The sequence below is a fragment of the Radiomyces spectabilis genome (assembly GCF_025331425.1).
Source record: "Radiomyces spectabilis strain NRRL 2753 chromosome Unknown BYT42scaffold_2, whole genome shotgun sequence".
NCBI classification, from domain to species: Eukaryota; Fungi; Mucoromycota; class Mucoromycetes; order Mucorales; family Radiomycetaceae; genus Radiomyces; species Radiomyces spectabilis.
This window is the reverse complement of record NW_026251927.1, coordinates 1,563,588-1,583,824: the sequence shown is the minus strand read 5'-3', so window position 1 is coordinate 1,583,824 and position 20,237 is coordinate 1,563,588. Positions and strand designations below refer to the sequence as shown.

Below are 20,237 nucleotides of genomic sequence, written 5' to 3'. Positions count from 1 at the left end.
CCTTCTTGGTGTATTAATGACCATTTCGGATGATTTTATGTCTTGCATCTGAATCGGATCCGTTCCTCATTTTTCCTTTTTTCGATCGTGGTTCTTGAGCATGCATGGTGGACTTGCTTGATCCTGAACATTTTTATGCGCGTACATCTTGTTCCTTGAACCAAATAGATTTTAATCCTCAATATCTCTCATCTTTCCTTCCAAGCAGATGATGGTCGGATGACTTCAATTAGGATGCACGTATGGAATATCGATTTGCGCTACTGGCGTCCCTCGACTTTTTCCCGAGCCCTCTAGTAAATTGGATGCATGTGGTTGACGTCTGATATGACGAGATATGTTCCACCTTCCTAATCAGTCTTGGCTCTGCGTCCATTACAATTCGTGCATTTCGCAGTAACTGGAACTTAAAAACAATTTTGTTGACCTTGCTAATCTACAAATGTGTTTTCTAAAGCAGAGATCCAGTTTGCAACCTTATACATAACGCTGTTTGATGGAATCCGCTGTCACTAGAAGACATAAAATCGAAGGCAGCACATTTTCAATGATTGATCAGAGTACTTCATCTTATTTCCTTTCACAGAAGACAAAAACTTTCAATGCGAATAAAATCCGACTATCTCTCAACTATTCTTATGCTTTTGAATGCTGCAATGTATATCTTCCCTGCGCTTTTAACAGCCTACAAGTCCCTACCGCATGCTCGGTTGAGTTTTACGGAAAAGTGGAAAGAGATTGGACCCGTGGCTTAACTGTTGCCAATATTAATCTTGATGCTCCTAGGATATTCTATGGATGACATCTAGCGAGCTTTTGTGTCATAAAACATCACGGTGATGGATGATCATATTGACATATTGGAACCGCAATAGTAGCAGTGCCCATTCGTGGCGCTTACCTGCTCCGTCCAGCTCCCATCATTAGCGAGAAATGCGCAGTAAACAGTACTACGTCCAATAACTAAACACTACAGATCATTTAAAACCGCAATAAGGCGGGAAAACGTTTTTCGAGCTGAAAAAATGAGTGCTTCTTTTTTTTCAAGGTAATTATCTATCAAATTCATTAACGTACCAAGCCCTAACTCGTCCAGAAACACGAGTTTGCAACGTTAAGTGGAATAAAAATAGCTTCTTCACGAATAGTTTCTGTGGTGAAATTAAGAGAATGAATGGGTTTTCAAGTCGCGCCTTTGCAGCTGAGCCAACTTATCATTTTTTTTTTTCTTTTTGATCGGATAATCTAAACATGACCCTGTGCACGTCTCTTTTTTTCCTCAACATTCCATCTGTTCCGCCATAGTTATTTACCCTCCTTGATACGTTTCTCTCAAGGACACCTCCCTACGATTAGATATTTGTTGATTGTAAGTATTGCAGGGAACCCACCAAAACGTATATCGCCAGCTAGGAAACTCTAGAAGCCCAGTTGCAAGTAAGACGAGCTTAGCAGGAAAATCTGCTGGTATTTGACTTGAAAGTGGGTGGTGCCTCGGCTGTGGTTTTTTTTTCTCGTTTCGTTCCCCTTTTGCTTGTTCTGGATAAGTGTTTGGTCACCTTCTCTTTTCCATAAACTCAAATATTTTTGTCGGAAAAGGTACAGTGTGATACGTACTTCCATCCGCAAAAAGGGCGGGTAAATTGATTTCGTCAATCATGACAACAGTTACATACCCAATTTACAAGGTCTTTGTGAAGCAGATATGGATTCTTGTTATATAGTCTTACACTTGGAGAAGTAGGCACTTGATTCATGAGAGCTGCTGAATATTCTAAAGAATGACCTGAAAAATACGAGTGCGTTTTTACCAGGACACTACAGTGTACCCTGTTCTAAGCCACATTTTGCAACTGAGCAGCTTGATGAATCCTGTTCGCAATCTTTGCTACTGCAATAGCAACGAACTGGGGGCTCAACGTACCCACAGTATCAGAAGGATGCAACAAAGTAGACGAGCAAGCACGAGATACTATAGATACGTATCTCCATGGTAAAAAGCGCAAGTACTGTTTGGCAGCTTCTTTTTTTTCATTTTCATTTTGTATAGAAGATGGATTAGTGAAAAAGTTGGTCAGAAATGGTGTTTCCACGCAGGGCGGTTTCGAATCAAGAAGATTCATTCTAATACCCATAATTTCATCATGTGGAAAATAAAACATTTGTTGAGTAGTGTTTTTAACACTCTCTAACAGATCATTTTCCTACTAATGTTGTAAGGTTTCAAAAAGTTCGCAATTCGAGACCTCTTTTATAGTTTTCTTGGGAAAATTTTTTTCTTGCAAGACCAGCTTTTTCAAATACAGCCATCAACACTATTTGTGCAATCATCTAGCCGGGGATTGGAATCCTTCAGAGTGGCTTGTAGTGTAACGCAATTTTTTGAAACTAAATCACACAGGTCTCTTTATATTTTCTCAATCAAGCTACCATTACATCCTTCATTTATCAACAGCTGTACGCATTGCTATTTCCAAGGGTGAATTTGTCAAGTGCACGATGCGTTGCTAAATAAAAAATCGTGGTAATCCCCAAAAAAAAAGTTCAATTCAGGACCTGCATGACTGTTCAGACTCCGAATGATCAGGCTTGCAGCGGCTAAATTGGGTCCCATCCCGGACAACACAGAAATTTTTTTTTTCTCAGAGCCAGAGCCGACTTTGCGATTTTCAGGCGAAGATGAATTGTTTGAGGGGCAAGTGGAGAAGAGTGCTTATCTTTGCAGAGCTTTTATGCAAGTCGTTTAGACGGCATTGTATTTCACGTTACTTGGCAACCCCGTTTCCATCGTGTTTTGACTATGAAGAGCATCGAGATATATTTAGCAAAACCAGTTGTCTGGTCATCCGTTTCGCATGAATCACTGTATGATGCCGGGAATCAGAGATTTTTGTTACTTCCAGTTACCAAGCAAGCGCCCCGCATAGACTATCACATTATGTTGCAGGTAGTTGTATACATGCTCTTTTAAGAACCACTGTGTAACATTATATTGCAGTGAAAATGGGTGTGATGCGTAGTGGTGAACTGAATGCGACTGAAAAAAGGAAAACCAAAGAATGATTCAATGAATTGAAAGTGCCCACAAGAAAAGATTTGTAGAAGAGTTTCATATTTTTCCGTATCCACGCGACGCCGATCCCTCAACGGAGAAAATCATCACACCCAACACAACGGACCGACATGTTTTGCCGCTTACATAACCATCTCAGAATGGATTTGAAACAATTCATGATCTTTCTCTCAACAGTCATTGGAGAGAAAATTTCATTACAGGGAAATAGAAAATAAATACGGATGAACTTACTTTCCGGCTTGCCTAACGAAAAAGTTCAAAATCACTATTTTTGTTTGATACTCCCACTCTATCGAGAGTCACTGTCGCAAGGCCGCAATGCAAGTAGTCATGATTCCACTAAAAGAACGTCTTTTTGATCCATATGAAACACGTCTTTCTTCACTCAAATCCTAATTGGTTACCAGGAAAACGGGAAAATTAGAAAAATGCAGCTGCATGATCCCAAAAGGGGTCAAAGTTGACAATGACCGCTTAAATTCAAAGTTTGTGGGTTCATGCAAGATCTTTAATGCATGTGCCCACGTATAATAGGTGCCCATTGGTTGAACAATACTAATCGTAATGTAGAACAGATCAAAAAAAGATATAGGACACAATCACGATTTCGGATGTCTCAGATATTTTTTTTTCAGAAAAATTTTTTTCTCGGTTTTTTTGGAACTGGATTCGTCAAGATTCTTTTGACAGTAGATCACAGCAGATCCCGTCCAATCCTAATGCAACCGTGTTATATCTGGCACGATTGCTTATCCTTACGCCAGCTTACATATCATTGAGAGAACATGGTAAAGGCATTCTACTGAGGATTTTTCCTAGATATAACTGCCCAGGAGTTGCTAATTTTTCGAAGATTGAAAAAAAAAAACCAAGCACTGATCAGAGATAACATCGTCAATGCAAAAGGTGGGATGCTTTTCGCCCTGACCTATCAAATTCTTCACGGTGTTTGAATTATTGAATCGATTTCTTTTCATAATCGATAGAAAAAACGTGCTCTGCATTGATTGCAAGGGACGAAAAAGAAAGAAAATCGGTAAAATGAAACAAATGACGAGAAACAAACCCTTTGAATTTACTATAAATATGAAAAAATGGAGACCATGGATGCGTCTTCATATTCACGTTACTTTCTTGCTTATCCGGCTCCTTTCCGACTTACATTAGCAGCTACCATGTCCTCCTCTCCCGACGAAAGAATCCCTCAGGTTGCTAGCGAACATACCCTTCTCAACTTCAAAGAGAAGCAGAAAGAGTCCAACAGCCAAGAACACATCGATCCCGAATTCTATCTTCGCCGTCACTATGATCAATTTGATGAAGAAAAGAACCATGGACCCACACCTTATCACCCCGTCCCTCAACCTCCCAAGCCCACCTTTAGCAACCCTAATTCGCTCGGTAATTACTTTATTGAATGTGAATTGTGAGTTCAGTTTTGCTTACAATATCTGCTTCATTGTTTACAGGTCTTTGGTCTTTCGCCACTGTCACTGTTCTGTTGGCTACTTTCAACCTGTTCTTGCCTGACAAGCCTAACCATATTATGCTCCCCAGTGCTTTGGTCTTTGGTGGTCTTGCTCAGTTTATTGCTGGCTACATGGCTTTGTTCCGTAACAACACTTTCGGTGGTACTTTGTTTGTTTCTTACGGTGCTTTCTGGGCTGGTTCCGGTCTCATGATGCTTCCCTCAGTGAGCAGCACTTTGGATGCTTATGGTTCCGCCCACGATCTTGCTATCGCAACTGGCATTTACAAGCTTTTCTGGTCTTTCTTCTCGTTGATGAACGTGTGTATCTCTCTCAAGGTCCAAGGTGGTAACTTCATGCTTACTTGGTGTGTATCCTTTGTGTTCTTGACCCTGCTGTTCGAAGGCTTTGGTGCCCTCTTCAGCCTTATCCCTCTTATCCGTGTCTCTGGTGTCACCGCTTATCTCGCCGGTTTGGGTGCCTACTATTTGGGTATCGTCGATCTGTTCGAGGAACAAGGCGTCCACCTTTGGATGGGTGTTTACAAGCACTAAATCTCTCATAATTTTTTATGTTCCGTAGCATTCAATCTTTCAATTTTGTTATCTTATTCTCTCTCCATGTATATTTATCTCATTTACATTTTTTTCATCTAATTTCTTTTTGGTGAAAGGGTTTCCTTTCCTCAATGCATCTTCAAATACAATCAACTTTAAATGCAAAAAAATTCGAGAGAAATTATCGTGTTGGTTCAGTTCACGTTTACGGATAAATTTCCTTGTTTAATGTTTCTGTCATCCACGCCAGCAACGGGTCGACGGAATCGTTTGAGCCGCGACTCGCACTGTTTCGCGGAGATGGGGACTGGGAAGCGTGGCTCAATTCACCGTCTGATTCATCGGATCCTTCACGCTCTAGAGGCGGTTCTATAGTAATATTCAAATCCGACAGTCGTCGAATATCCACCCCAACCGGAAGATGATGAGAGAGCCGCTGATGCTCAACCTATCAACCATTCATTCAATTACTAACTGGTTACTTCATGCATCTATTGTCTTGGTTACCTTGAGGAGATCCGTTTCCAATCGTTCTTTAAGGTCTTCGAAACCATACAAACACTCGTGAATGAAATCCGCCAAATCTAACGGAACACAATTACTTTGAATATACCTTTTTTTTATGAAGCATAAAGAGAAGAAATAAGGCTTACCAAGTTCGGTATTGGTGAGATTAAGAATCTGATGCTCTTCGTTTTGATCGTCATAGCCCGCATTGTATACGACGTCCCCGTCCGCTATACCTTTCCAACCATCACCAAGATCCGTCATATTGACATCGTGCTCTCCCGATACAGCATGCTTATCCTCATTCAGTTCTGAAAGAACCTTGATTCCACTTTCAATACCAATGATGCGTTCCAATGATTCCTCGATATCATCGTCAATTGTATCGATAAAACCAGTAACTGGTCCAGGAGAGATATGAACGTCGTAATAAACAAAGATCTGATCTTCAAAGTCGACGTAAAATAAGCATGGTACATTATGACCCGGCGTCACTGCGTAGGAGCCTACAAGCACGTGTGAATGATCTTTGCTCCCCAGGGTACATGCTTACTGTCCATTTACCTGCTGTGAAAGCACAGACACGTCCTTCAAATGCAAATTTGACAAGCTGAAACTTGATTTTGGATTTGGCTCTACTTTGAGCGTCGATATCTTCTTCCACTCGTTTACTCCAGTCGATAAGGTAGGTCACACCATTCCACGCACAAGCGACAAATAGCTCACTTTCCGGTACATCTTCGTTTTCACTTCCTTCGCTCCATGAACTCTCGTAAATACTGGAACTGGCCCGACTACTGCGTTGTGAACTGGAACGCACCGTAAGCTGTTCGCTCGTGTCTATGTTATCCATTATGTCACTTGCTTCTTCCAACGTCGCGTGATTGATCTCTCGGTCAGCCGTGGCATGGACGTTGTGTGCATCAGAAGTGACACTGGTCGGTGTCACCGTAATGCTTTCGGTATCTTTGGACACTTTGCCTTCACCGCGATCCGTGTTATTGGATGTCATGACGGACAGTTTGGATAATGAACTTAGAGCAGGCGACGGTGCGTCGGATTGATCCAATTTTGTACCGTGGGGGAACGAAGGCGAGTCAGCACGAGCGAGCGGCGAATGGAATCGAAGTTGAGGCGAATCCAACGATCCATTTCCGAACTGTATTGGAATATCTTTGCTGCTTGTCAAGGAATTCCGCCGAAAATAAAGACCCGTGGTACTGGACACATCAAGCGTGGCTAAACTGAAGAGCTTATGTGTGACAAATAAGTCTCGCACAGACGATGTCTTGGTACGCAAATCATAAATACTAAATTTGCCTACGAATGAAAAATCAATAAAACGTCACAGCCAAATGACTAGCACACACACACACAGCGGGTTTGACCTACCATCCATACTGAGCATGCCAATTTCCATGTCCATCGTTTCGCGATGCGTGTCCGGAAAAGAACGTGGATGTCGTTTACCGATCACCAGTTCCGTCGCCACGGCACTGTTGTCCTCATCGCCCACCATATCATCGCCATCCATTACCGGCCAGTTTTGAACAACATAGTTGGACCGTTTGATTTCATTGCCAGCAATGTCCATGATCTTCCCCATTCCATCTTCATCCGTACTCAAAAACACCGGATCGGTGTCGGAGTCAGTCGCATTATTGCGAGATTGGTTGCGTTGCAAGAACGACCGAAATGTTCGTGTGGCTCTCTTGAGATTCGATAACGGCCCATCGTCAGCCTTGGATGTATCAGCGACTTCATCTTCAGGACGATCCCCAGTTGTTGGACCAGGATCAGGGTTCGATGATACTTCCTCCCGATTAGGGTCCATTGGCAATACCATAGGTTGAGGACGTCTCTGAGGAGCATTTTTGCCGCAATACGTACGAGGTACATATTGCGGGGTGAAATCCTGGTTAAATCGATTGCCGTCTTTATCAATGATAATGAATGTGTTTCCTGGTTGTGCAACGAGTAAGATGGGTTCATGCGGTTTTTCCGGATGACATGTAGTGGACAGAGATGTGATCTATTCACGAGACGAATTCCAACGCGTTCAATAACCCAATATGAAACGATCCGTAAAAAGAAAGACGTACCTGGCCATCAAAGACCCACATATCTTTGTCTTGGAGTAAAAACACAGCATCTTCCTCTTTATACGTTGGAGTCACTGCCGCCTTTTTCGGTGCTTCAGCTTCTCTCGAAGGTTCCTTGGAAAGAGATTTACTTGATTTTGACCATCCCATGCCTTTTCGTAAAACATTCGACTTGGATTCTTTGGAATCAGTGGTGCCCACCGATCCACGTTTGGAGTTGATTCTATTCTTTTCTTTGCTGACGGATAATGCGGAAAGAGATGATTGAAGCGTTGATGGGAGATAGCTTTGATGGTGATATTGATTTGATTGACCGGCAATATTAGTAGAGGATGTAGATGTAGAGGGTGAAGTGACTGAGGAAGGACCAAAGCTTTTTTGAATGTGGTCCAAACAAGGCGTGATTTCTGATCGTAATAATTGAAAGGCATGAAGAATTCGATCCGTGCGGGCTAGAATGATCTCATTCAAGGAGTCTCCGTCTAATTTTTCGCATAGATCATAATCAGCAATTATTGCACATGTTTGATGTACGCATTGATCCGGCTGCTGCTTGCTTACCAATATCGGCAATGAGGATTTTATTGACGTTAACAGGCACTTTAAGCGTGAAAGAGGGAGATTGTAAATCATGAATTCGCGTCGACGAAGGTTTGGCATATTCAGGTACAGGGCGCGAAGGATCATCCGTCGAGGCATGGCCCGCATTGGCGCTCATCATTCGTCGAAATGCTTGGATGCTGGCAGTATCGGAGGACCGACGACCGTGGCGCAAATATTCATCGACCGACATTTGATGTTGCGCATAATTGGCACTGCCTGTCAAAGGGCCTGTTTCTGGTTGAGCCAGCAAAGGTATATCAAAAATATGCGCGTGTCCTTCGGCATTGATGCATATAATTGAATTCTATCAATTGATGCTCATACATTAGTACTACTGTTAAGTTTTCGTTATAAACTTCAAAGCAACCTTGCCACAATTCTTCACATCGCCAATAGCAATACAGGTAATCTATGTAGTATGACTCTTTCAGCATTCAGGGCGGCTACAGAGCGTTATTGACAACATTACCGTTCCTAAACCACGGCAGACAAATGTAGGGAGACCAGCAGCACATTCCCCTTTAAAAATGGCGAGATCGCCATTGAGATTGCCAATGACAAATTCGTTATCCTATTTCAGAAGGAACAGTTCGCAATGAGGACCTTTTTTACAAACGTCACTAAGTCAGCAAAACATACTCCGTCATTGTCGGCGTCACCTAGCGCAAGGGCGTGTGGATTCATATTGCCTGAATACGACCATTTTAGCCTATTCACCAGTGAAATGGTACGCATAGCATAAGAAAAGGTGACAAGGTGTGGCGAATCACATCAAGGGTGGCTTCGCCTGAGCCGACTGAAATTTGATTCTTGGCTCCGCTCTCAGGAATTGTCACCCTGCTTCCAACCCTACTTCTGGTTCTTTCTACATATGCCGGCCACATCGGCTACTTGTCATCATGACATTCCCTGCCATTGCCAATTGAAATGTACTAGCTAATGCGTTCTCCACCCCATTGTATGAATTGCGAAGTTTACACTGAAACCTTGTGCACAGCGAGGTAGCCATCACGACTTACGATGTGGGCTTAAACAGCCAATGCTCTGCCTCACACTCGACATGCTAGCCATGACAGTTACGTTATTGTAGGACATTACACTTTGTTTATATGGTGGCGGTCCGGAGTAATGATAACGCGTGATTGTATACATCCTGCTTGTTATCTGTGTCGCCGCCAATTCTTTTTTTTTTTTTTTTTTTTTTTTTTTTTTGGTAAACTGTCCTTGTGCAATTGTCAGTTTATGACGTCCATTTGGATAACAATTTCCAACTTCTTAAAATGTCATAACATCGAAAGCTGTATGAATATGTTTATAGCATTTACCAACTATTCGATGTATAATGTCAGTGAATTAAATCATGGCTATGTTATCTTGATGTTGTTCATCCGCAGCTTACTGACAAGCTTTAAGATGTGTGAAGCGGTGAACTCCTAGCGACTAGATATTGGTATCTATTAATGATCAAAGAGCGGATCCATTGACCTAGACGAGTGTGATGCCTATCTGAGTGGCTTCATTTTTATACGGAGTTTACAGACTGCGATTCATGCAGGTTACATGCATATCATGACATAAGATCATATTTCTATGGATTGTCAAGACAATAAATTATTGCGCCGTTCAATAAAATGCACATTGTTGAATCATATAACATAGTCTTTCAAGGATTTCCTAGACACAAGTCGCCATTTCTGGAAAATGTTCACAGGAGTCGACACTATGACCCAAGTTTTGTGTGACACTGACAACGCAGTTATGACATTCAGGCACCAAGGTTATTTCTGAACGAAATAATGCAAAGTTGTTATATGGCTTTCACCAGTATAAAATCGAGCGATTTTAGCCAACTTGCCGTTTAGAGAAACAGTACGAGCAATAACCATGAATACAATACTAATTGGAGATGATGACGGTGTTGGATTTAGACAAACGAAAGCGTATATCGAGGAATCGCCACACACGAGCATGTGACGGCATGCTTGAAAAATAATGATGATCAACATCGAATTAATTAGTCCTCACCGCAGCTTGCACTTTTGATTATAATTAACAACAAATCGATACAAATTCCACGTCATAAAATCTAACGATAGCGATTCTATTATTTTGATTTGCAAGTTCTTGCCGGCTGAGAAAGTTTGCGAGGAGAGGCTCATAGTGGGAAAAATCAGTTTGCCTTTGTGAGAGACATCGGAGGTTGCAACCGACCAGTCAGAACTCAGTAACGATTTTTCTATTTTGGAAAAAGTCGAGATTTGTGGTGAACGCTCCTGGTTGATACGATTCTGCTACTTGCAGTCATTGATGTCGTCCGACAGCTAGGAATGATGCTAATGTTCAATACCTCAAAGGAAGCTCTGGGAATCCCCCTAACTGTTAAAGTAAGTAGCAAGTTTGTGAATGAGTGAGCTGTCAATTGTGGATAACGCGTGTCTGGCCTAGGTTTAAAAGTTGCCTCCACCGCGAATGTATCGAGTTCAAAGGTTAGTTAATGTACACGTTCTGTTTTTTTTTACGCCTGACGTGGTAAGAGGAACAACCTTCGTGTTGACAAGGGTAGTTGCAACAGTTTACATCCAACCGAACTCATGTTGAAGGCAGCTTCGCCGGTATGTCAAGTTTTGTCGCGGACAAGGCAAGTATCAAAGGGAATGTGGATTGGTACAGACCGGGACATATACTATTTTGATGAAACGGTTGTATTTTACGCTGCTGTCGCTGTTCGAAGGATAGAAAGAAACGAATCACAGCCGTACTATGCAGTCGATGGGAGCGACACTGCCGCTTGCGAAAGATGTACCAGTAAGCAAATACTGAATTTCACGTAATACTTACAGAGCTATTAGTCAACCCGCTATTTATCAACTTTTATTGAATCCTTCTATTGGTGACCCTGGACCCTGGAACTTTATTAAGACAATAGTCTACGGCAGCCTGACGTACCTGATGATTCGAACAAAGGAGTTGACATGTCATCTGTGAGAGCTATGGCTTCTGATGGCCCCGGTGATGCCGATCGTCGCACAGTAACCATGAATATCTTGACGAAGATACTCCGGGGGTGGGGAAACGGTGCTGTTTCTCGCATATATTCATGAAGGTATTTATTGGTGGGTTCCTATAGCGATAGTGCCGTATTTCTATAAGTTAGAGGCGGAAAGGCTGTTGTTTTGCTGAGAACCGTGGCAAGGGTGAAAATGATGGAGCTGGAGAACCATGTGGCGCAGAGCACATTGATAATTTCGAGGACTGATCAAACCTTCCGTGTTCCCTGTGTATTATTTTTATCGCAGCATGGACAGGCGAAAGGTTGGTTGGTTCTGGACTTATCAGCAGATAATAAAAATGAGAATGGAAAAATGAAAACAAAGCTAAAATCTTATTTTAACTGCAAAATGGAAGACGTCAAACCGGTACTTCTCGTCTTGAAAGTTTAAATGAGAGTGTTTAAGTTTCCTGTTATTTTTCAAGAGTAATTACGGTGCAGAGACGAGCCTTAATATTAACAAGAGTGGGCTTTTTGAGGAAGGTTATAGGTATGGTGCGATGGTCCTACTCAGTAATTTATTTTTCACAAATGACCTAGAATAAAAATGGATAACAGAAAGCAAAGGGATCGTGGCTGGTGCCTAAATTTTGAACCGAGATCACTGGATCCGCCCCAATTCATCCATGTAAGCCATGGAGTATACTCCATTACATAAATACTTGTCGATCAGAAACCCATTTATTTATTCTGGTCAAGCGGCGTTGTGAAGGCAACGCTTATGCCTCCTGATTACCTTGTTTGTCAAGAAACTGCCATTTTGGGAAATGTCAACGCAGGGGCGGATCGACGCTTTGACCATAAACTTTGTTTCATCGGTGTAACCCCGAAGTTATGACATCCAGGCACCAAGATTACTTCAGAACGAAATGATGCAAATCAACATATCATGTCATTTTATGTGAAATTTTATTCAAATATATGAGCTGCAACTAAAAGCCATACGAGCAGTAATTATGAAGATGATACTATTTCGCGGTTATGATGCTTGTAAACATGTAAGCAAGCGATCGTGTAACCAGGAGCAGTTGTCACGTAGCAGCACGAAACAGCACGCTTTTGGACCATTTTCGTCAAAATAACCACTACGAGATGTATTGATGTCTTCCGCACTGCCAGCCTTGCTTGCTCTGGCAGTTAAAAAGCTACAGTGTGCTGGCCGAAGGTTTAAAATGACGGCCCAAAAAAGGAAATTCGAGTGTAATTTTTTTTTACTGTTCAAAAAAAGGAAATCAGGACGTGGTTTTTTTTTCCTCTTTGAGTAATTATTCTGATCAAACACGACAATTTTTAATTTTTTTTTTTTTTTACTGTTTACAGAATTTCTTATTGTTCGTAAGTATAACTCAATAACCTTTTTTTTTCGCTTTATTGCCCTGGTTTTCTCACTCTGTTTTTTTTCAGTCAAGATGCTTTTTAACGCTCGCTCCCGCTCTTTCTCTCGCTCTCGCTCGCGCGCCCGCGCTCGTTCTCTCACTCGTCCTTTGGGTATTCAGCGTCCCTTTCACCGAATCCAGAAAAGCGCCAGCGCTACGGTGTGAAAATTGCCAAGATGGCATAGCTACTGCTAAAAAGGCCTAGGCGTACCAACTTCCGCACTTTGAACCTATGTTCAACAGTAAGGACAATGTGCGCAAAGAAAAAGTCCCAGAACTGAAAAGTTAACGCTACTGATACTGTAGACACTTGAATCGTCCAATAACCTGCCACCAGCCGTGCGCAAAAGCGAAAGAATTATCGCGTGGAGATCCGCAAGTCGGGCGAACAGCCCAACAAAAAGGTGAAGGTTCACCGGGGCCTTCCCCATTTTGAGCCCGCGCTCCCCAGTAAGTACACTCCGCTCAAAGCAAATTCATAAAGCTCACCAAAACTTTTTACGCACATAGGATTGTGGCCGTCGGGAGCCCTCCCCTTCACCCACCCCGTGCCCCCAAGCGGTCAATGACGTGAGTGCTGCCTGTTCCGTCCCTTCGGTTTGCCCGCTTGCGCTTTCGCGGGCAACCGAAGACAATGTTTCCGCCGATACATGCTCGGCCGAGAAGCAAAAGTTGGTTGGCGCTCAACCCACCGTGGTCGTGGTTCCTCCTCTGTCGGCGTGTCCAAAAAAACGGGAATGGACCGCCGACGGAGACGATGCTCCTTACGAGGAGCCACCGAAAAAGAAGAAGAGGACCCTCAACAAGGGCAAATCCGTTACCCTTCGTCCGGCGCTTGACGCCCAAGCCGAGCCTCTGTGGCTCCTTCAACTGCGGTTGGGGCGCCCATCAAGGAGCCACAGAGGCTGGTCCCTTCATGGGAGAAGGGACCCAACATGTGTATCCCAGGTGTCCCTTTCGGTCAGTTCACTGTTCAGTGCGATTTCCACCGTATAACTAACGCTTTTTTTGATTTGTACCATAGTTCCCGTGGTGACCGCCACCCCTTTGACTGGTAAGTGCCCCAGCGCACATCAATTTACAGTCAAGTCATATAACCATATTTTCTTTATTAGGCGTCCCGCAAGCCAGTGAATTGCAAGCTTCGACCGACCGGCTGTGCAAAGTGGCGCTTTCGGGTGTCGCTTTGGGTGGGGAGTAGCCCTTTGTGGTTTGCTTTTCCAGTTCGTAGTTCAAGTCACCTCTGCCAGTGAAGGCTTCGAAGGCGTCTAGCTCCACACGATCCGAGGTTGCTTCGTACTGTCTCTGCTCATCGCTGTTCTTTTTCCTGTCCAAAATCATCCAGTAAGCCTTGGAACTCACAAACCTTTTCAGTGAGAATCTTTTTTTTTTTGCCCCCGTTTTTACTCTCTTTTTTACCCTTTCCCTTCCCCCATAGTTTTATTCGGCTTTTTTGGCACGTCGACCAGCAACTTGGTTTTTTTCCCTTCCCCCTTCCCCTTCCCATTTGCCATTTCCTTTTTCTCACTGAATGTAAATGGTTTGCTTGGAGATCCAAGCAAGGAGGGTGGCGGATGGAGGGGAGCAGATGTGTGGGTGGAGCGGTGCGGGCGCCTTGAAGAAACGGAGCAAATGAGCTAGAGGGGTTGGAGCTGGTAAGTGGCTTGAATTGCGTCGCACTCAGTCGGCCACCACTGGCGCGGTTTCAAGTACCCCTTTTGCCAACCGTTGGCCAAGCAAGCAAGACCGAAAGCAGCAAGAAAACAAGTATCAAGCACTCAAGCAATCAAGAAAATAATGAAGAAGGAAGCAAGCAAGGATTACGGGAAGAGAAGTACGGGCAAAAGGGAAAATAAAAAGAAAAAAAGACCAGAAAAAAAGGAAGAAGGCAACATGGCACTGCCATCATCTGCCAAAAAAAAATATATATATACCACATACAGAACATTGCATATATATATATATATACACATACACATACACACGCACACACAAGCATACAAACACATAAACACACAGACATACATTCACATCATCAAGATCATGCATCATATGCTTTGCAAAGAACGTACCGTTCCTCCATATCAACGTCATTAGCCAAAAAAAAAGAAAAAAGAAAAGCAAAACCATATTCATGTATCACATTCTATTGTAATTACCTTCTCTTATTCCTGTATTCCTAACTTCACTTCCTTGCTTTCCGATGTATCGATTATTCTTTCATCTTTCTGCTATTCACTTTTTATCATAATTTATTCTATCAACGTTTTATTTATTTGCTTGCATACATTTACAGTATAAACATATTCAAACTTCAAACTTCATTCATTTCCCAGAAATAACATCGTGGTTGTCGATCGCCATGGTTTTTATCCTTGGTTTTTCTTTCCTTGACACGCACACTATGCTGCAGGCAACATTGATTATTCGTTTATTGACTGATACAGTGATCCTCGAAATTTCAGCGCTCGCTTTTTCATGAAAACTGACTAATAATGTCTGTGATACCAAGCGGACTTTTTTTTTCTCACGCTCTGAAATTTTCATTATTTGGCATGCATCAGTTTCCTTCAGTGATATGCACCACATTTAAAAAGTCAACAGGAGCATATGCAAAGCAAGTATATCCAAAATTTGGAAACGTGATCTCTTATTTGTATAGTGCATAATCAAATTCCCAAATAGAAACATTGATCAGAATTGCATCATTTTTCTTTGTCTTCTACCCCTTCTTTTTTTTTACCCGCTGCAATCACTTTTTGTTTTTTTGCTTTATGAATGCAGCACCTTTGATGGAATATGTTGGCGAACGAAGGAAATGGTCCTACATAAGCGTTGCCATAAGTCTGTACCTCGCTTACAAGGTGTATAAAGTGTTCCATGTCCCAGCTACTTTACGACATATACCTGCGGTACCTTATTGGCGCATGATCAAATCCTATCTAGCCAAGGATTCACCGCAAATGCGTCTGGAGCGACTTACCCTACCAGTGATACGACGGTCCAACGGAATTTACTTGGTAACGCATTACAGGAACTAGTAGGCTGGAAAACTTGTGTCACTTAAGAGCTGCCATGTCGCTTTCTAGAACAAAGTGCCTTTTGAATGGACCGTTTACATCGCCGACCCAGTCGCTGTCAAATCTCTGTTGCTTTCCAGTAAGTTTTGGCTTCCAGTCTAAGCTATTTTCTCACGACACTAACATTGGCAGCTTTGCGTAGAAGATATGCCAAAGGATCCAGCGAGTTTGGATATGTTTGAAGGCACAGTGCGTATCTCCGAATTTTTTGGTACTCACAGTCTCGCGCTGTGCCATGAAGCTGGCTGGAGAAGACAACCCAAGGTAAACAGGAGCGTGGGATCTCCGCGATCAATTTTGCTAAAGCACTTATTTTTCTATGGTTTTTATTTTTTAGCTAATGAATCCGCCCTTTAATCGAGCTATGCCAGTGGATGCTTTTGGGACAGTGATGCTCAGACTATATCAAACAATCGAAAACGACTATGACGGGAAGGATGTTCAAGTTATGGATCTTATGCGCAAAGTATGCTTGGCCACATTTGGTCTAGGCATCTTTGGTAAGTTGAGTACATCACCTTTAAAATAGTATACGAGAAACTAAGGCTCATCGAATTTTTTCAAGGTCTCGATTTTAAAGCTTTGGAAGAAAGAGAACTAGAATGGACAACGGTATATCAAGAAATGCGCATAGCGCTGGTCGATATTTTTGCGTATCTGTTTCCTTCATCCGGTCTACTTGCTAGATGGTTTTTCCCAGAACGGAGCACCACTAATGATGCCATTAGTCGTATGAGTGAGTTATTGGCCGATATGACGGAAGAACGGCGACTAGTGCTTGAGGCACAACAACAGGGAGACGGAATCGAGCGTGCAGAAATTGGAAAGGACCTTCTTACAATTATGGTCGAGGCACTAATGAGAGATGATGGGACTCTTTCCAGTCGAGAATTAAAGGTATGTCATCATCAATAACATATGTAAAGTATATGTAATTTATATAGCTTTAGGAGAATATTGCATCCACCTTCATAGCTGGTACGATCTTGTAGCCTACAATGATATATCATTTGCCCTGGATAATCTCCCTTGTGTTGCATAGGATATGAGATCCCAAGCCATGTAATGTCACTCTGTATATATTATTTGGCTATTCACAAAGTATGTTTTCCGTGTATACAGCTACGGCTTTGTCAGATAGGTGGACCCCCTTTGACATTTTCCCCATAGGACATCCAAGACAATGCTCGTCGAGAAGTTCTCGATATACTTGGTGATGGTGCAAAGGACGTGCTTCCCATACACAATAACTGCGAAAGAATGGAGTACCTCCGTATGGTTATCAAGGAGGTAAATTTATCATCTTTTCAAATCGTTGCGTTTTTGCTGATAATCACTATTTAAAGACATTGCGTTTGGCACCGACAGTCGATTTGCTTTGGGGTCGCACCACTAGGAAAGATTTATATCTATGCAACACTTTGATCCCTAAAGGCACAACTATCAGCATCGATATCCATGCGATTCAAAATAATCCGGATATCTGGGATAACCCGAGTGAATTCAGGCCAGATCGATTTGCCAAGGGTGGAGAAAATGATAAACTCGAGGGCATGACATGGCTTCCCTTTAGCAATGGTGAACGCAAATGTATCGGTGCCAAGTTTTTCATGATGGAACAAGTCGTCTGTTTAGCTATGCTGCGTAGGTGTCTTCGTGTTTTCGTCAGGTATGCGATTTGATCATTAACTGCACGGCACTTACAATAGTACGCAAATACAACTGGGACCTTCCTGAAGATTCAATACATCGTAATGGCCTCGTCTATAAATCGATCATGAATGCTGCTCCTGAATCCTTGACGATGAATTTCACCAAACGCTACTGAGTGCCATCCTGGCACGTGAACCATTCTATTTCTCACACCTATTACTTGTATCTCGTTTTGGGTGCGATTCTTCATGTATAACTAAGAAGTAAAGAGATCGTCATTAAACAAAACAGCTTACTCAATCTCTCCCGGAAATACTGTTAATTAACGCATTAGCACAGATTCCACGTCACAAAAGACAAATGAGCGCGATTTTTTGGATTCATATTCCAGAACTTTTTTACTGATTGGTGGATGCCGCGCAGTATTTTCCTAACCACGACTCTGATTTCTCACCTTGTTATTTCTCTAGCCTAAATGCATTTCTCAAAGCCTCTTTTCTCGCCTCTCTCGCCTCTTTCTGACGTCTATCGTCCCAACAAGCGCAAGGTCCCCATAGTGGAGGTTCGCAAGCAGCCCGCCCAGCCGACCAAGAGGATCAAGTGTTACCCCAGTCCTCCCCAGATCGTAGGAGTGTACTCCGGTAAGGAGCAATTCTAGCTAAAGAAAGCGTCAGAAACGGACCTATTAATGATATAGAGCTGTTCTCTGTGGGTTTTGGTGAGCCCGCCAAATTTTGCCCTGACAAACGAAAGTGGGCGAACGATGAAAAACAACGACGACGAACCTTCTGCCAACCACCACAGAAGAAACAGAAGACAACGCCCACTGAGGGAGAACGTCCTGCACCTGTTCCGGTCAACCAGCAGAAGCGCAAGCGGGAGACCGACGAAGACTGTGACAACGACGAACCGTCGGCAAAGCGCCAGACGGTGGCCAACAAGCGCCCCACTTTTCTTGTCAGCCTTCCCCCCTCGGCGTGTCCACAAAAAGCGTGAGTGGGCCGCCGTCGCCGACGACGCTCCCTCTGAAGAACCACCGAGAAAAGACCAAGACCCTGAACAAAGGAAAAACCGTCGCCGCTCCTCAGGCACACGTTGCCGTCGCTGAGCCTCTGTGGCTCCTTCTTTTGCGCTTGGAAGCCTCCACCCACAAGGAGCCACAGAAGGCGGTACCTTCATTCAAGAAGGTGCCCAATCTGTGCAAACCGGGCAAGCCTTTCGGTCAGTTCAGTGTTCAGTGTGCTTTTCACAACGTATGACTAAAAAAGTATTTTTATTTGACTATACTGTAGTACCCGTGGTCACAGCCGTCCTTCTTGACTGGTAAGTGTCCCAGCAGCATATAAAACATAGAATCACAAAGTCATATAACCATATTTTTCTTTCATTAGGTGTCTCGCACCCCGCTGAATTGCAAGCTTCGACCGACTGGGTGTGCAAAGTGGCGCCTTCGGGTGTCGCTTTGGGTGGAGAGTAGCCCTTTGTGGTTTGCTTTTCCAGTTCGTGGTTCAGGTCAACTCTGCCAGTGAAGGCTTCGCTAGCGCTAGCTTCAAGCCAGGAAGCAAGAAAAAAAAATGCAAGAAACAAGAAGCAAGGAAGCTCAAACCAAGAAAGCCGGGAGTCCAAGAAGCACGAAGCATGAAGCACGAAGCACGAAGCCAGAAAGTTAGGAAGCAGAGAAGCAAGAAGCAAGTAAGCTAAGTCAGCAAGCCAACAAGCAAGGAAGGGAGAATGAAGAAGGAAGCAAGGGTTACAACCGCTAGCGAACCAACTTTGACGAAGAACAAACGATTGTCCCACGACCTTTAGACGTATGAATTGCATTACACACATACGGTACATATACGAGAAGAAAGAAGAACAAGGAACGAGGAAAAAGCAAGAAAAACCTTGCAATTGACTGATAAAAAGGTATCGTTGGTAACAATTGCTCTTGGCTTCCTTGTTTCCATTTTATGGTTCGTGTCGAGGACAAATTTGCCGTATTTATGGCTTCATCTGTCTTCTTCTATGTTACCTGTTCGTCTATCATCATGAAAGCTGATATCTCTAAAACAAATTCTTACATGACCTATATATTACAATACACTGTTTGCTTTATTCTTAAGTCCTACATTCTAAAATTCATTATGAAGATTGGTTAAAACGAGCGAGAGGAGATATTGGGGAAAATCCGTGTGATCTTTTTAAGGGAAGAGCGGAGATTGTAATCGATCAGTCAGAACTTGACGTGGCGAGATTTTTTCCATTTGGTAAAGTCGAAAATGGGGTGGTCGCACTGCTTCGACATGATCTACTGCTTTCAGCCATTGATATCGTCCAAAAGCTAAGAATGATGCAATATTCGAAGGTCCAAAGGAAGCTCTGGAAATCATTCCATCTTGGTAAAGTAATGCAGCAAGATTGGGAATGGGGGAGCTGTCAATTGTGAATCTACTGACGCGTATCCGGTTTTACGTTTTAAGCGGTGCCTCCATCGTGTGCAGGTCGAATTCAGAGAGGATTTATGGATAGGGTTCGGTTTTATCTTAAGATCGATGTGGAAAGCGGAACAATGTCCGCGTTTCCAAAGGTAAATGGAAAGTTTGTCAAACACCCTTTGCTCGAGATGAACTGAATTCATCGTGAAGGCAGCTCCGCCGATATATCAGATTTGCCGTGGCCAGAGAAAGTATCAAAGGGGAAATTGTATTGTTATGGACTCGGGGCATCTACTGTTGTGATGGTATTCTACGCTGTTCACCTAGAATTACAGCTCACAGAAT

At 43.0% G+C, this 20,237-nt stretch overlaps 5 protein-coding genes across 5 annotated transcripts; 4 read left to right on the top strand and 1 right to left on the bottom strand.

The window, feature by feature from the left end:
• Nucleotides 1-4,544: 4,544 nt before the first annotated feature.
• BYT42DRAFT_490072 (GPR1/FUN34/yaaH family-domain-containing protein) lies at nt 4,545-5,099 on the top strand (the record flags this gene model as incomplete). The annotated part of the gene is made up of 1 exon (XM_051563979.1): nt 4,545-5,099. A coding segment is annotated over one exon (555 nt), but the record flags the coding sequence as incomplete, so codon positions are not given.
• A 208-nt stretch (nt 5,100-5,307) lies between these two features.
• Nucleotides 5,308-8,998, bottom strand: BYT42DRAFT_610583 (uncharacterized protein; the record flags this gene model as incomplete). Its single annotated transcript, XM_051571407.1, has 10 exons — nt 5,308-5,550; nt 5,610-5,686; nt 5,756-6,115; nt 6,174-6,929; nt 7,002-7,641; nt 7,712-8,193; nt 8,273-8,618; nt 8,682-8,723; nt 8,784-8,885; nt 8,954-8,998. The coding sequence occupies 10 exons, from the start codon at nt 8,996-8,998 to the stop codon at nt 5,308-5,310; spliced, it is 3,093 nt and encodes a 1,030-aa protein (XP_051427284.1).
• A 2,288-nt stretch (nt 8,999-11,286) lies between these two features.
• BYT42DRAFT_610582 (uncharacterized protein) lies at nt 11,287-13,940 on the top strand (the record flags this gene model as incomplete). Its single annotated transcript, XM_051571406.1, has 4 exons — nt 11,287-11,343; nt 13,250-13,676; nt 13,764-13,793; nt 13,855-13,940. The coding sequence occupies 4 exons, from the start codon at nt 11,287-11,289 to the stop codon at nt 13,938-13,940; spliced, it is 600 nt and encodes a 199-aa protein (XP_051427283.1).
• Nucleotides 13,941-15,467: 1,527 nt separating this feature from the next.
• Nucleotides 15,468-17,778, top strand: BYT42DRAFT_556533 (cytochrome P450). The gene is made up of 10 exons (XM_051566792.1): nt 15,468-15,759; nt 15,829-15,898; nt 15,962-16,083; nt 16,157-16,319; nt 16,385-16,716; nt 16,770-16,797; nt 16,862-16,920; nt 16,990-17,109; nt 17,166-17,463; nt 17,529-17,778. The coding sequence occupies exons 1-10, from the start codon at nt 15,514-15,516 to the stop codon at nt 17,645-17,647; spliced, it is 1,557 nt and encodes a 518-aa protein (XP_051427282.1). The 5' UTR covers nt 15,468-15,513; the 3' UTR covers nt 17,648-17,778.
• Nucleotides 17,779-17,947: 169 nt separating this feature from the next.
• Nucleotides 17,948-18,949, top strand: BYT42DRAFT_542906 (uncharacterized protein; the record flags this gene model as incomplete). Its single annotated transcript, XM_051565638.1, has 5 exons — nt 17,948-18,113; nt 18,170-18,429; nt 18,504-18,725; nt 18,765-18,795; nt 18,864-18,949. The coding sequence occupies 5 exons, from the start codon at nt 17,948-17,950 to the stop codon at nt 18,947-18,949; spliced, it is 765 nt and encodes a 254-aa protein (XP_051427281.1).
• Nucleotides 18,950-20,237: the final 1,288 nt, after the last annotated feature.